Genomic DNA, 16,074 nt, shown 5'->3' with positions numbered 1-16,074 from the left:
TTGTTTTTAGAGTCATTTGAATTCTCAGTTCATCCGTTCAGCTCGGTGAACGGTCTGCAGCAAAGGCTCCTGTGTGGTGTTATTGTACTCCCCTGCTCAGGTATAATAGCCTCTTTGTACAGGCAGAGCTCCACTTTGACAGTGTAATTGAACATAGCGGCTATGCAAATCCTCCATTCCGCAGAAGTGACAAATATTCAACTAAAGTGCAACACTTACCCTTTGGTTTTATATTTAGACCAGCGCTGCCAGTTAGCGAACAAGTAGCCTTCAGGTTCAAAAGCACACACACAAGGTCATGTTTGTGTTTGTTATTAGTCATCATCAGTGTTTGTGTACCCATAAAGGGGGATTTTGTCATGCATAAAATTTCCACTCTGATGTTGCGCTTGAACACAAGTTCAGAGGCTCTGCGGTGGCTGCCTGATAATAACAAGTAATAACATGTTTCATGACATCACAGCCCCTTCCAAGAGTTTTAATTCCCCCAAAAGACAGAAAGCAGGAAGCTGAAGCTGAAACTCTGTTCTGAGTACTACAGTAAAGTCATCAAAAACATTACTTTAAGTTAAGGTAGTTTCATTTGTAATGACAGATCATAATAATAATAATAATAATAATAAGACTTTATTAAGGACACAATCAGAGGTCCATAGGGACATATTTTGTTATCTGTGTATTTGAACAATTTTGGAGCCTGGGACATTAAAACTAAAAAGTTAAATGTGGTAAATTAGAAGTGCAAAGTAGCAGATACTGAAACCAAAGTGAAAGAACCACAAACTACACTGACTTTACTTGATCATAACATTTTATGTAGATTTTTTTTCCTGACACTTTTACTTCTTCAAGTTTCATTTTCAGACATACTGGGCGACAGTGATTGTCGATATCCAGGTTATCCAGCTCACTGAACCAGATATAACTGTTTGGTTTTGGTCAAACATGTGGCCGCATCTCCGTCACTGATCAGATTAAACCTTTCAGGGAAAGTTCTTTGACAGAACAGCTAACAGCCGAAGCAAAACATGAAATGCATTAAATCCTCCAAGTGCAAGTTCCTCAGCACTTTATTTAAAAGATGATGCAGTAAACACAGCGCAGTGGTAGAGGAGTGTGTGTTTGTAGTGTATTTTCTAGCAGGGCAGGGGTAGCTCACTTGGGGCTGGGGGAATGACTGATACGTTATCACTGAGGCCACAGACACCAGACCGTCCACCTGCTGCTGGTACCGCCACTCTCACACTCCCTGTCAGTTACTCAGCGAGGGGCACAGTGTGTACTTTATGTATTTAAATATGACCCTCAGAGGAGTAATGAGAAACAAATACATCATTACTGTCCTCTGAAGGAAGAAAATCAATGCTGTTATTGATTTGTTCCACTTATTTCGGTTTGCTCACAGCTTCTAAAAACATGGTTTGAGTTGAATCAGTCTATCCAGGTTTAATAGGGTAAACACACACAAACACACAAACACACACACACAACGCTTCACTTGTGTTTTCACAGCAGATACTGTATGTGCACGCTTCAGTGCAGGCATCAGGGAGAAATAAGACTTTCATTTAAGCATATGTTTTCAGCTTCATGAGCACGACCGTGTGAACATCTGGGCACGACACCCACTCGTGACACCGTGTGACACAAACAAACACACACTCATACTTTTGGGTGTATCAGTGATAATTCACCTCTATGGAATTTTTTTTTTAATAATAAGTATCTCGTCACATTATATATCAAATAGCCAAGTAGAGCAAAGGTATCAAATTCATAATGGTGAGGTGTCATATCTCCTATTTTATCTCATTATCAGTCAACCACTGTTATACTTAACACCTCCTGACTCCCCCAGGACCCCGATGATGGGATTTAGTATCAATGCCCTGTGAAGTAAGACAATAGGACGTGGGGATTTTCTGTTAAGGTCCATTTACCATATCTGCCCAGTTTACCCTAAATCACACCAAAGCAGAGAAATATTGTCATTCCCCTCAACAGAAATTAACAGAATCAGTCAAACTCATCCTGAGACAAGCAACAGGGTGTTAAAGTAAGAAAGAAAGCAAAAGTCACGAGATGTAAAAATTCAGTATTGTTTGGCAAGTGTGTCCATAATTTATACTCTTCCTTAACTGTCTATATCTGCTGTTTATCTGCTGCAGCTGCCAGCTCTGCTCTGGGGAAATGGGCAACAAATGACAGGGATAGATTAGCAACCACAGGCCTGCTCCTGTTCACTCACACAGCCATCCGTTAGTGGCCTTTTCTCTCACATTGAGCGCTTTTGTGTTTTGTTTTGTGTTGTTTTGTTTCTCTTCCATCTCAGCCTGGTTTGTCCTTAGTTGTACAAGAGACATTGAGGGACACCAGTGATTTGATAAGGAGTTGTTTTATCTTGGAGTAGGAGACGTGTCGGGATAGTGACTCAGCCCACCTCTGTGCAAAGTCACATTTTCATTGTGAGTCATTTTAAACAACTCACTTCCTGAAGGCTGAAACAGAAGCATTATGTTTTAACAGAAGACATGCCAACATAACAGTTAGATCCGCAGTGAGAATTTCTTTGGTTTTTAATGCATACAGCCACAGCATGATGTACTGTATGTAGCTACCGGTACTTAATGTTTGTTTTTTTTTGCAATATCTGGTGCACAAGCACCCCCAGATGGTAAAACCACAACACTGCAGCTCCAGTTTCTCCTTCAACTGACAGCGCACAGGATGTAAAACCCTCAACACTGCAGTTCAGAGATAACAGACATTAATGTGCATGTGTGTAGTTTTCATTGTAATCTACACTGCTGATGGATGTGAAGTGAGAACATCTTCACTCTTCAGACGGCCACATCAACAGCACTGAACAGAAAGAATACAGTATGAGAAACAGACCTTTATTGTTCAGCTTCTTGTATAGTTTCCATGATAACGGGTAGGATGGTTATCAGTGAAGTTTTTGTAGTTCGATGTTCACCATGTGCATTATAGGTTGGATACTGAACATATTGTTTTTGATATTCTTGATGATTAGATGGATGGAGTGACTGTTGTATGTATCGGCTTCGTTTCATATATTGTCTATGAGCACAGTGACAATTTTCTACCCATCAAAGATCCAGCTGCATGGGATCAACACACATATTAAACAAATGTATTGTTTGGAGTCACAGTGTTGATATTATTAGTTTTCTCAATGCTGAATATGAATTATTCCATTAGTTAATAAATCTAAAATCAATTAGACCATTGCACCTGCGCATAACATCTCCCAAAGTACGCCCATGTTGTCTGCTTTGGTTCAGATTCTGTCTTTGTAAATGTAAATCTGTTTTCTCTTTATCTGAACAAGACAACAGTTTGGGCTTTAAATGTTTTACCTTTCAATGAGCAACCTGAATTGCCACTTGTTTCCACTTCACTGAATTAATTTGAATGGCTGAATAAATTTCAAGCAATTAGATGATGATTCTCTGATCTGGAGCCTGGATAGTTATTTTCTTGATGCCATAAATAAGAAATTTTGACAAGAGCACAATGACACTGCTGTGACTCCTATTGATGATATAATGCACAAGTACAGTTGATGTATTCTCTTGTATTAGACTGTTGATATGTGTGTTCATTTTTTTTTAAGCATTGGATGTAAGAAAAGAAAAGAAAGACACAGGGTAAAACATAAATATATTTATTTTTGAAGCATGCCTTAACTCCAGTACAGCCAACAAAAGGAGCTGAGCATTACACAGTGAATAGGAAATATAACTTATATTTTCTGTCTGCTGTCAGTTTGTAAGTCATAAAATTTGGTCCTTGGATATCACACGAGGAAAAAAGAAAATTAAAAAAAAAGCAGTCTCTTCAAACCACCTCAGACTTTTTCACTGTTTTTTTTTTTTTTTTTTAGCTTATCAGGTTTGTTTAAAGCACTTCCAGTCTGGCGGGTCAACAGCCTTTAAAGGACAATTGCGGGCAAATTCAACCTTGGGCTATAGTTTCCTAGTATTTTAGGTCTAAAGTTAATCTGCAGATTTTCTTTTTAATGTGTCTTGTTCTGCAGTAGTTCTGTCTGTCCTTGCATCTTCACCGCAGCGATGAACGGGAGCGGACTGATCTTACGCTGTTCAGGCTATTTACATCCCACAAAACCGCATTTTTTTCCCCACAGACAACGTCAAATGGCTCAAACACACACCGAGGGGTTTGTTTACTTCAAGAACGACGACATGTTTGTAAACGTAGCTGTAACACAAAGTCTCATGAAGTCCTGCGCGATCTTGTGAAGTCTTGCGCAAGAGCCGAGTTGACCGTCTCAGTATGTTTACAGGTCGTTTGAAGCGCTCCCGTTTGTTTTCTCGACAAAAGAATATCAACTCGGAGGCACAACGTTTTTGTAGCAGTAAGAGTGAGTCTGGCAATTGTTTATTCTGCCTGTAAACACATTGAGCCGTCAACTTGACTCTCGCACGAGACTTTGTATTACAGCTCCGTTTACAAACATGTCGTCTTTCTTGAAGTAAACAAACCCCTGACGTTTGTGGGATGTAAATAGCCTAAACAGCGTAAGATCGGTCTGCTCCCATTATACGCTGCTGTTGTGAAGCGGGGACAGACAGAACTACTGCATAACAGGAGTTATTACAAAGAAAATCTTCATATTCTTTTAGACCTAAAATATTAGGAAACTGTAGCCCCAGGTTGAATTTGCCCGGAATTGTCCTTTAACAAGTCAACAGCTCTGCTGTGTGATAAAAAACAATAAAAAAATAAAAGACACAGGACAAAGCGGGGTGAGAGGTACAACAGCTCACCAAGCTACATGTTATGGATACTCCCACAAACTGCTGATCCACATTCTGTCAGTGCACAAGCAGACTGGGCTTCTTTGTAAACATTAACTATTTAGTTGTATTTCTGTTGGCGTAGCATTACACACGGTGTGCCAAGGAGAACGACATGCAAGCACCTTCACTGTTTCTTAGCGATGAGCACACCCATCAGCACGCCCGCCAGCACAGCCACTCCGACTAGCAGCCACCTCCTCACAGTCTCCCGAGATCTCCTTGCCTCTGCAGCGCCACGGTGCCCAAAAATCTCAGCAAAGCAGTCCTGATAAAAAAAAAAAAACAGAGAGGATTGTTATTAGGCAACCTTTTGTTTTGTTTACATCTATATATACTGTATGTATGAATACATCTATTATGTACATATGTTTTAATAGGTATAATAATGGTTGAATAACCAAGGAACACTAACAAAAATATAGTTTAAAAAACTGCTTAAATGAAATATTTAAATTAATTATTTTGATTTAATCATTTGACCAAACTGATCAATTTGATCAAAATCAAAAAGGTCAATTTTTGGTAAGGTTTTCTTTCAATTGTGTGTTATACTTTTGGATGCATTGATCCAACTTTTCTCTTATCTCTTCAACTACTTCCAATACCTTAACCCAGGATAAAAACAGTATCTGATAAAAGTGCTTTTCTTTCCCAAATTTAAAATTACTTTTGTATGTCTGCACTATTTTTACTAAGGGTCTGTTTTTTATTCATATTATATATATATATACAATTTTTGTATGTAAATCATATAAGCACTTGCTGTAATGTATGAATCATCCTGCTTCATAGGTTCAGTGTTGGTGCAGATTCCTATTTGTACTGTACTGAATAAAATCTGTGTGCTGAGCTCCTCCCCTGAAGACTCACCCAGCCTCCTTGGCTCTCGATCCACGGACTGATGCGCTCATCCAGGTACATGGTCATCCAGTCTACGATGCGGGAAACCAGCTCGCTCATATTCTTCTGTACGCATTCCACACACAGCACACCCCCAAAGGCAAACAGGCCCACGATACGTCCCCAGTTGACTCCATCCTTGAACACCTCGTCCATCACACTCTTGAAGCTGTGATAGGCTGTGTCAGGAGTGATGTCAAGCTGCGTGGAAAGGTCACTAAACGCTTGCGTGTAGAGCAGCTCAAACTCGTCAGCAGAGTCCTTAAGAGCTGACTTTACAGCTTCAATGCCACCGGGCGGGGGCGACGACGCCCCTGGTTGACCACAGCTGTCCCTGCTGTTGACCAGCAAGCCATTACTGGCAGCTGAGTTGGCCTTGTCTCCCTCAGTCCTTCCATCACCGCCCTCTGGCCTCAGAAGTGAGGTTGGGCAGTTGCTCTGAGACAGTTTGTAGCTTATGAAGAACTCCACCAGCTCTCGGGTGCTGTACGACATTATTTCCACACACTGTGAACCTCCGACACACACCCAGTCTAGTCAGACCCCGAGGTTTCTCCTGCCATTCCTCCCAGTCTGTGAGCTGGACATTAGAGCTTCTTCGACCTGTGTTGCAGCTGGCAAAGAGCAGCCTGAAAGTACAAGTGAAGTTACATATTAATTATATTTTTTAATTCATATCAGCAAACAATTTTGCAACCTGTACTGCTACATTTTAACGCCCACTTTAAATGATGACTTTATGATATAAAAATCTACCAGGACATAAGTGTAATCTATCAAGTCTGTGTATTTCAGTCATTGTAGATTGTAAGTAGATGCACTAACACGGCACACGGTGATGGATAAGAATACCTACTGGGTGCTCCCACCATGATTCAGCAATCCACTGATGCATGAACAGATTTCCCTGATGCATTAAAAATTAATGGAAACTACTGGATAACTGGGATGGTAAGGAAACGCGTTCACTAAAAAAAAAAGCTGCAGCTGCAACATTTGAGAGGAAACGTGGGCTAACAAACATTAGCCAAATAGCTGACCCGCGAAGATGAAGGTTATGAGAAGTTACATTAAAATCGTTGCGATGTTTATTTGCAAAGAAAATACGTTATATGCGCTTGGATGCCTGACTGCCACCGCTGACAGCTCTGGTTGCAAGTCACGTAGATACAACAGTTTTAGCTTCAGGTGCTAACTAGCTGTTTATAAACAGTCCACGAGAAACGCGTCAAAAACAGGTACAAACTACATCCGTGGGACGAGTGCGAGGCGAGAATGATTGGCAGGTGTACTTACAAATGCTTAGAGGACGTTTTCCCTCTCAGAGTGCAGATATGGAGTTGGTAAAGGCTGTAGATGTGCATGCAGACACAATATGGACATTATTGCAGCTGCAGACTCTGTGGCCTGAACAGTGATGCACGCTGGCGGTTGGCCAATTCTGCTACTGTACGAGCCAGAAGTCCCGCCTCCTGCTGCCTCTGCACCAATCAGCGTCTGAGAAACACCGGAAGTTAGGGGGCCCGTGAAAATGACACAGACACGAGTCTTAACGTTGGCAAAAAAAAGAGAGAATGCAGCTCTTACTATTGTACTGTAGTCTGTGAATAAAGCTGTTTTAAGCTTTATGTATTTTCATTTAACTTTTTGGAATAATTACCTAATATAGTGATGGTCTGAGAAAAAATATTGTATGATGTATGTAAGCAATTTTCTCTCCTTGTAACCATTTCCTGTAAAAACTAAAAATGAGTTCTTGGCTGTTGAGATCAGCAAATGAACGAAATGAACATGTTTTTATGCTTTGCAACTTTTAAAGCTCCAATAATTTCTGCACAGAAAATATTGTGTCTGGTTTAAGATGACTTTCACAGACCTAATGATTGGTGCTGGAAAAAGAAACAAACTTTTATTTTATTTTATTAAACAAACATTTTTATTAAAACATGTACATAAGCAATTAGCATATCCTACACTTTCTAAATGTGAAATGACAACATGTTACAGTTCCTTGTCACAGCTGAGGGGGAAAAAAAACTATGGAAGTAGGGAAGTTGGCATAACTATAAATCTTGTGTCCATTAACCAGTGAAGAACAGATTTCATGAAGAGACTAACAAAGAACAATGGCTAAAATATATACAATGTCAGTTACATATGTCATATATTTATGCACTATAATGTATCTTTTTTCCCCGTCTTTCCAACACCGGTAACAGGTTCAACATGTGGAAATAGTGTTTTCTTCACAAGTGCTATTTGTAACTGTTTGTGGACCTGTTTTTCCCCCTTCATCTTAGTTAATACACTTGAAACTGTACTGTTACTCAACCAAGGCACACTGCAAAGCAGGGACACTAACAGAAAGCCACCCAAGCATTTGCTTTTCCATCTTGCAAAGAGCTCTCCTTCTCTCTAGAAGGATCGTCACTCTTCACAGACTCTGTCTCCTCCGTCTGGTTTACTGGCTCCTGGAATTTTACATTCTCCTGTTGGTTCATGTCAACGTTTCCATTCTCTGTACGTCTCTCCTCTGCCTCTGGTTCACTATCTGAGTCAATTGATATGGTCTCTGTGCATGTACTGAGTTTTAAGGTACAGTTTAGTGTCTCACATTGTTTGTTTTGGTCTGTTTTTGGAGTGCCAGACTTGAGGCCTCCAGATCTCCCCACTGAGGAACCCTCAGTCTTGCTCTCCTCAAAGATCAAGTCGTGCTTAACTTTCTTAAGAGCGTGCATGTCGAAGCCGAGCAGCACAGACACCTTGTTGGTCTTGCACAGTGTCTCGCACAGCCTTTGCTTGTTTGCAAAGTCACTAGCAATGTCCGATTTCCAGAGCCATAAACTTGCAGACAGCTTTTCCTCTTCCTGAGCAGAAAGGTATGGTCGTCGGTTGAAGTAGGCTGCCAGGAAATTTTTCCTTGCCTCATATGTCTTGTGCTCATGGCTTCTTGGATCCATAGCAAGGCCATCATCCTGATTTCCAATGGAAGAGGAGGAAATCTTTGAATCCTTGGTCAGTTTTATCCTCTTGGGGTTGGATGTGGACTGCATTGGTGGCTGCCTCTTGAGAAAACCAGCCCCAGAAGAGTTGAGAGTCAAAGAAGACTTGAAGCCCTGGTTTGGTTGGTTCCTACCAACAGCTCTGCACTGCACAAGATGCAGCGTTATTGTCGAGGCCACCATGTTACTGGTGTACACGCCTAAGCAATGAATGCACTTGTATGTCATCTTTTTCTCAACAGGATGCATTGTTTGGAGCACTTGGTGTCGCTCCCTCAGATGCACGGACAAAGCATCAGCAATGGGACCTTTGAGGATGGTAAAACACAGCGGACACAGCGTCTTCCCTACTTCACCCATTACAGTCGTGGAAGGGAAAGCTCTACTAAATGGTTCACTTCTCTCAATCACTCTTGGTGCAGTTAGCGCGAACAGTGGCGAGACACTATTCTGAGCTGGTGCAAGCTGATCTTGACCATTCGCAGATTCCTTCATGTTAAAGGTGAGCACAACAAGCTGAACATTACTGGACTTATCTTTTTTGATGGCCAGGTCAAAGGTTAGTGGTGATGCACCAGGGGGTCCAACAAAGTCATCAGGGTGAGTCAGAGCCACATGCTCGATGAGTTTTTCAACATTGTGGAAAACAGAGTGGCACTGAGGACAGGTGAGCCCATGGATTAGCACGTGGTTAAGCAGCGTGTCACTGGGAAGATAGCGGTTGCAAAGCAAACACTTGCTAGTGAAGTTGTGGATTTTCATGATGTACTTGGCCATTGCCCAAATTTTCTTTGCCTTGTGTGCACTCTCAAAATGAGCACTATAGAGATTTTCAGGAAAAAGCTCATTGCAAACGGTACATATCTTCCACTTCTGTGTCTGGGCTGTGTTTACACCAGTGGCATTATTTTCAGCCACAGTGCTGTTGCTTGGAACTGGGGCACGTACCTTGTTGACTAGGACAGCGGACTGATTTTTAACAACAGGGGCCGCCGGCTTTAAATATCCAATCACTGATTGTGCTGCTTGCTCCACTCTAAGTGGCTGGCCCCTGCCGACCATCATGGGGGCCTTCGGAGTCACGACTTGTGAGGTTTGAGGTCTGGAGACGATAACATTAGCATGGCCAATCATGGTGGTGACTTGAGCACCAATGCGCTCGTGGTACTCTATAACATGCTGCACTAGAGCCTCGTAACTGCGAGTGGAAAACTGGCAGCGTTTACACAGGATGTTGTTACCATTGACTGAATTAGCACCGTTTTTGACTGATGTTTCAGAAACCATCCCAAGATACGGCGAGACAATATGCTGAAAATGTTCCCTGTAAATGTGCCTTCTCACAACATTGTAGAGTGTGTCCCGAAATGAGCATTTTTTGCAGAAGTACATTGGTCTCTCCACAGTGTCTCTCTGTCTGGCAAAAATTGCTTTGTCCTTTCGCAGACCAGCTCCCTGTGCATTCCCATAGTTATGCCGTGCTGAACCGGGCACATGGAATATTTTAACATGCGTCTCCAAAGTTCTCTTGTTTGCAGTGAATGTGCAGTAGGGACAGTTGAGCAGGATTTTACTGTCAAAGATTGACCTGTGTACATTGCGGAAGTGATTCTTGTAGCCTGAGTAGTACTTGGAAGAAAAGTGGCACTCTGTGCAGCAAAATGGCTTTGATCTGTATTCCTAAAGGACATCAGAGGAGAAAAAAAAAAACAACGATCTTAAACTAAATTTGGTGACATGTGCATAATTATTTGAAAACAGTTTGGACAAAGAAATAAGGTGTACCTGTGTTTTAGAGTATGCTGGATCCCATCCGCAGATATCAAGGCAAAGACTGCCCTTCACAAATTGCTCATCGGGGCAAAAATCTTTGAACTCCTGTGGAATTAATTTAAAATAATAATAGATTATTCAAAATAAGTGTGTGTTTGTGCACCATAGGGCATACACTTGTTTTTGAATTATCCTGAGCAAATATATTGTTAAGTAACTATTTCCTTCACACTTAGATAAGAATATTTTCTAAACAAAAACAAAAAACAGACTTTTAAGACCGTCACAGAAAAAAAAAACCCTGCATGAATAATAATCACAAGCTCCATAATGTTACATCAACTCACCTCTGCTGCCTCCTTGCAGAACTCCAAGCCAATGTCCCCAAGTGCTTTTTTCACCTGTTTCCTAGCTCTCCTGATTCTTGTAAGGTTATTCACTGGGAGTTGATACATCTCTCCTGATAAACACAAACATTACTTGTTAGTCGCATGTTAACTATTCTTCAATACAGCATGACATAATGTGACACTGGTATAGTTCATTCTCAAACTAACATCGCGGACGGGGTGATTGCGATCATAATACCGGCGACACGCCCTGTCGCTTACACTCGTGTGTGTCCATTCAATAAATTACTCTGGGCTTTATTTACTTGTAACGCGTATCAATGAGCTCCGGTGTCTTTATGGGCCCACACTGCTCCTGTTTCACCGACCATGCTTAGCTTTCACGGGTTAAAAACGGCTGGTTTCAACAACATGCACACACACAAACACAATATCCATACATATAAGTCAGGGAGCAAGTGTGTGTGGCATCCATGTCTAATCATCACGGGAGCATTATAGGACATGTTGTGGTTTGGTTTGCATGCTAGCGTTACTAGCATACAAAGTGTGTTAGCCCGCATTAGCCGCCGTTGCCCGCTCTCCTCAGCCTGGTCACCTACTTAGCAACGGTGCTAGCGATGCGTTAGCAACCTGGTGTTATTTATTCCTTTTCATTTCTCAGGCGAAACCCGGTCCATGCGTGTTACTCACCTTATGTTACGTTTTAGAGACCGACGTCAGACAGGGGTGGGCTCGCTACATAGGTGGCCAACAAACAAAAGGGGGACCGTGCAGACTGGTGGTGGTGGTGATGTTGTTCGATCCCCTCCTCGGAGCCGGTGCTGCTGATGCTCGGTTAGCAGCCTAGCAGCTCCACCGCGGCTAACTAGCTGGCGGGATAACGAAGGCGGGCTAGTTAGCTGTCACATCTGTTTGGCTTGCAGCTGCTAGCTAGCTGTAGGGACAGGGCGGCAAAGAGGAGAGGAGCACATCTCTGTGAGAACAGTAGACTTTTTTTTTTAAAACAAAAGTGAAGACTGCCAGCACAGCACCACCACAATGTGCCCCCCTTTTACACACATGCACCGGTGGTCAGGCCAGTCTGCAGCATGCGAAGCTAACGTTACCTGTTCCTCTACAGAGCCAAGTCTCAATCCAAAATGGCGACGACAAAAAGACGGAAGTCGTAGCAGCAGCAGCAGCAGAGAGCAGAGAGCAGAGCTGAGCTGAGCTGAGCTGAGCAGAGAGGGTAGATGACTAAAAGTTTGTATTTATAGTGTAGGGCTTCAGAAATGGGGGCATTTTGCCCCGAAATATTGAGACAGTGCGAGTAAATTTTCATCTACTTGTGCATGTGCAACCAGTAAATTTGCTGTGTGGCAGGCCAATGTTTGAGAGGATCATGGATGATGCTTTGCAAGTCAATTTACAGTGTGCATCCCTAAATTTTCTGCTTGCACTCCTGAATTTAAAGTTAGGAGCCACTGTGCGCCTAGGAGGGGAAAAAGTTAGTCTGGAGCCCTGACAGTGGTCGTATTGTTGCAGTGCTTTATTTTCAATCACACACACACAAGCTAACATTATTGCATTATTGGAATCCAGAACCATAGATGTTTATTTACTGTAGCTACAAACACTCACAAACATTTTCACTGATTTGTTTGATTCCCACAAATAAGCACAACTGAAAGAAAATGCTTCCCAACATTGTATTTCAGGTAGGCTACAGCAGATGTAGTTGTGTCCATCACAAGAGGCAGATTTAAAGACAGATGTCACTCCAGCGGTTCCATTACTTCCAGTACGACGACGCGAGGTCCTGTCATCACCAGTCTGGTGATGGTCCTGTAGTCCAGGTAGAGCACACACTGTCCATTCACCTGGCACACAAACTGTCGCACCTGAGGAAGTTGCATGAGGTACATAGATTATGATTTTGTCTCATTTTGAGTTTATGTCTTCTTCTTCTTTCTTCTTTTTTTTATCTCTTGGTGTCTAATGTGTAACAAATATCTGACCTTTACTCCAGCAGCTGCTGCCGGGCTCCCGGGGTCAACAGCCTGCACATAACAGGGAGCCATGCCTCTGACCACAAAGCCCCAGCCCAGGGCATCTCCTATCACCTGGGATCAAGGTGAGAGATTATTTACAAATTCAGTGGGGATTAATGAAATTTGTGATGTTTAGACAGTCGTTAGATCAAACGGGGAAAATAATCTGAACCAATAAGGAGCGTAATGATTAACAATAGTGGTTTCATGTTGATATTGCAAAACCTGCAGGCAAAAGCTCTCTTTAAAATTTTAAATTTTAAAAAAGGTATAGTACTTTTCTTTCTCCTAATAGCATCTCAGATAAGGCTTTATTTACCCACTTGTAATGTTACTGATTTATACTGATTTAATGCAATCAAATCCTAGAAATGACATGAAATAAACACAGGTTAACTCACCGTCAGGACTTTCTTGATGAACGGTGCACCAGGTGCCATTAACTCGTCACATGTGTAATGTCTAGTGAGGACTGCAAAATCATGAAGACAATTAATCAAGCCTTAATATACTAAATGGTAATACTTCCTTGATATTTGTCAATATTAATTACACACTTGCCTGATTTAGGATTGCATCTCACCACTGAGGCTGAGGACAGATGGCCGAGACTTGGAAATCCAGCAGAACTGATCTGAAGGGAATTCAAGCTGCCTCGACGCCCACTCGTAACCAGTTTCAGGTCTTTACTCATTGCCACTAATAATTAAATTAGCAGTCAGATTATTGTGCAATAGTTAACATTCACAGCAAAGTGTATAAGGTATTAAGAGGGCAGAGAATTTTTTTTTTTTTTTTTTTACCAGACTGGAAAGCACTGTTGCCTTCCTGGGGTGGATTTTTGCGCACAACAAATGGACTGTCAGAGTGGTTGTCCTCTTGTGTCGACACTGCCACACCTTCGTCATCTTCTTGCACACTTTCATTTAACAATTCAGACAGGCGGCGGCGGCGGCGAAAATTTATGCAGAACTGATAGAGTAGTCCACTGTCAAAAAAATCATGCTTCTTTGCCACTAGTGGTGGGACAGAGAGAGAAAGACAGAGCAACAGTGGAACAAGTTTTAGAATTAATGGGATTTTTCGGAAAGAGACGATAAGTGTCTTTGCTTCCGTTTGCGAGTCCCAGGTTGCCACCGACTGATAGCAGCCAGTGTTGGCCTGCTCATTTCTAGTATCACACATCAAAGTTCAAATGAGGGCTCTCCTCACCGTGCTGAATGATGCCATGCTCCTGCAATGCACGACACAGCTCCAGTCCCCGACGTCGGCTCTCCACTTCCCCATTCTGCAGAAGCCAGTCAATCAACTGGCAGCCAGGAAAGGAGCGCTGATATGCAACACTATGCTCCTCTCTCAGCTGCAGGATGGAGTTCTTATCCCCAATGAGACTGAGGAAGCACACACAAGACCACAGATCAGGTTTCTCATAACATAATTACATTGGATCATTTAGACAGACTAAAGTTAGCAAGATACTGTATATCTGACAGGAGATTTAAATCCCAGCCTGTTCATCATACTGCTATGTATGTGGTCACTGATATGCACTTGAAGGTCAGCTGATCCTGCTGAACCAGGAGACTTTCTTACTGTTCATACAGCCGTTGTCCTCGCATGAAGATCTTCACCTCTGTGTTGAAGGGAAACGTCCCATCATCCTTGCGGAAACGGTACAGCAGTTTGGCATCTTTGAAGACTGACCTCTTATCACAGACTAAGAGAAGACAGCACACCGTTTCAAATAAGACTTGAGATCAGTGAGGGTCAAACTTGCCTTGATGTTTCCTTCTTTACCGTGATGAATGATGTCATGGTCCATGAGGTGCTGGATGAGACGGACAGCTGTTGCTCGATCTGGAGCCACCTTATGGCTCACAAGCCAGTCTATGAGCTCCTGTGCTACAAAACAGTTGGGATATGTGCGCAGGTGGTAGCGTCGGTCCTTAATCAATTTCCCATCGTGAAGCCTCAACCTTCAAATGAAGATTTACATCAGCCATAATCCTAATGTACAGAATCCTATATGAAACTTTTTGAACTGATTATACTTTCATTCTGTCTGCCCATACCTTAGTTGTTCTCCAGCAATCATGACTTCAGCCTTACGCTGTCTAGCCACTGTTTTTCTCCGAATACTGCTACTTCTTCGCTCCATGTTTGTTATCTCTGAGTAAAGTGAGTGAAGCTCACTTTTGGTTGTGATCCTTTGTGTTTACAAAATAGTCTCTGAAACACACAGAGCCCCACTGCCATGTGGGATAGCTGTATATGTATATACAGAGAGAAGCATAAGGTGCATTTCTTTGACTCGTTCCCTGTCGTTCAGTAGTCACATGTCTTATTCTGAGAGCTAGAAATGAATGGCTCTGTTATGATAGTGCTTTGCTATGTGCCTTTATGGTGATGATGTTTGTGCAGCTAAAGTCAATTAATGAATGTTTTTATGTAGGCTGGGTTTTCTGACAACAGTCTTAACGAGGACGTCTGCACAGAAAATAGTACTTGGGAAGCATTTCGCAATCATTTTAAAATCAGGCAAAACACTTGATTGTCTGTAGTGTAAGTTGATGTTATAGCTTCTGTTGTTAGATCTGTTAGATCTGGATGGATCTGAATGACGCCACATTAAATTGTAACCAAAAGGAAAACATATAAGGCATCATATTGGTTGTGTGGCAACATAAAACCAAAAAGACTTGTTCTGGTTTGTTTATACCCAGTGTTGTAACCAATGACAAAGGCCATGTAAGTGTGCAACACAAAAAGAGACTATTTGCCCTAAATTCAACCTCTCAGTCACTCTCTTCTGTCCAGTTGCCTGTTAACTACCATTAACTTTAATCACCCGGTCCCTAAGTCCAAATATTTAAGTTCTTCTATGATCCCATAGCAATACTTTAGCTCTGACGCCCATTATTGGTTACATTAGTGTATGGAAATTAGGGCTGCACGATACTATAGATATTGTGATTGCAAAATGTACTGTGCTGTAATTTTCAGTGTGGTTCGGAGGTGTGAGTGTATGTACAGTATGCTGTGACAAAATATTATGTTCTCAGTGTAATGCAATGTAATGTGCCATCCGGCTCTTGGCATCCTCTCATTATCCTACACGTAAACTATGCCACATACAGTGACCTTGCTGTGCTGGCATACATCCTAATGTGTG

The 16,074-nt window shown here is 42.0% G+C and overlaps 3 protein-coding genes across 6 annotated transcripts; all 3 read right to left on the bottom strand.

Moving 5' to 3' along the window:
- Window positions 1-4,708: 4,708 nt before the first annotated feature.
- Window positions 4,709-7,197, bottom strand: LOC146987206 (bcl-2-like protein 1). The gene is made up of 3 exons (XM_085776313.1): window positions 7,041-7,197; window positions 5,715-6,373; window positions 4,709-5,109 (listed from the first exon to the last, which is right to left on the bottom strand). The coding sequence occupies exons 2-3, from the start codon at window positions 6,237-6,239 to the stop codon at window positions 4,969-4,971; spliced, it is 666 nt and encodes a 221-aa protein (XP_085632439.1). The 5' UTR covers window positions 6,240-6,373; window positions 7,041-7,197; the 3' UTR covers window positions 4,709-4,968.
- A 454-nt stretch (window positions 7,198-7,651) lies between these two features.
- adnpa (activity-dependent neuroprotector homeobox a) lies at window positions 7,652-12,012 on the bottom strand. Of its 4 annotated transcripts, none has more exons than XM_085776309.1 (5): window positions 11,932-12,012; window positions 11,563-11,806; window positions 10,867-10,979; window positions 10,532-10,624; window positions 7,652-10,426 (listed from the first exon to the last, which is right to left on the bottom strand). In XM_085776309.1, the coding sequence occupies exons 3-5, from the start codon at window positions 10,972-10,974 to the stop codon at window positions 8,102-8,104; spliced, it is 2,526 nt and encodes an 841-aa protein (XP_085632435.1). In that variant the 5' UTR covers window positions 10,975-10,979; window positions 11,563-11,806; window positions 11,932-12,012; the 3' UTR covers window positions 7,652-8,101. The 4 variants fall into 4 exon arrangements, with proteins under 4 accessions (XP_085632435.1, XP_085632437.1, XP_085632436.1 ...); XM_085776311.1 differs by having other exon boundaries at window positions 11,563-11,845; window positions 11,979-12,012; XM_085776310.1 differs by having other exon boundaries at window positions 11,979-12,012.
- A 534-nt stretch (window positions 12,013-12,546) lies between these two features.
- Window positions 12,547-15,068, bottom strand: LOC146987204 (DEP domain-containing mTOR-interacting protein). The gene is made up of 9 exons (XM_085776307.1): window positions 14,975-15,068; window positions 14,700-14,878; window positions 14,496-14,619; window positions 14,115-14,293; window positions 13,706-13,918; window positions 13,464-13,601; window positions 13,304-13,374; window positions 12,870-12,974; window positions 12,547-12,752 (listed from the first exon to the last, which is right to left on the bottom strand). Exons 1-9 carry the CDS (start codon window positions 15,058-15,060, stop codon window positions 12,627-12,629), a joined length of 1,221 nt encoding a protein of 406 aa, XP_085632433.1. The 5' UTR covers window positions 15,061-15,068; the 3' UTR covers window positions 12,547-12,626.
- Window positions 15,069-16,074: the final 1,006 nt, after the last annotated feature.

Source organism: Trachurus japonicus, chromosome 5 (assembly GCF_045865225.1).
Source record: "Trachurus japonicus isolate A0001 chromosome 5, Traja_1.0".
Lineage (NCBI taxonomy): Eukaryota > Metazoa > Chordata > Actinopteri > Carangiformes > Carangidae > Trachurus > Trachurus japonicus.
Note: the sequence above shows the minus strand (reverse complement) of the source record. Positions and strands in the feature narration are given on the sequence as shown.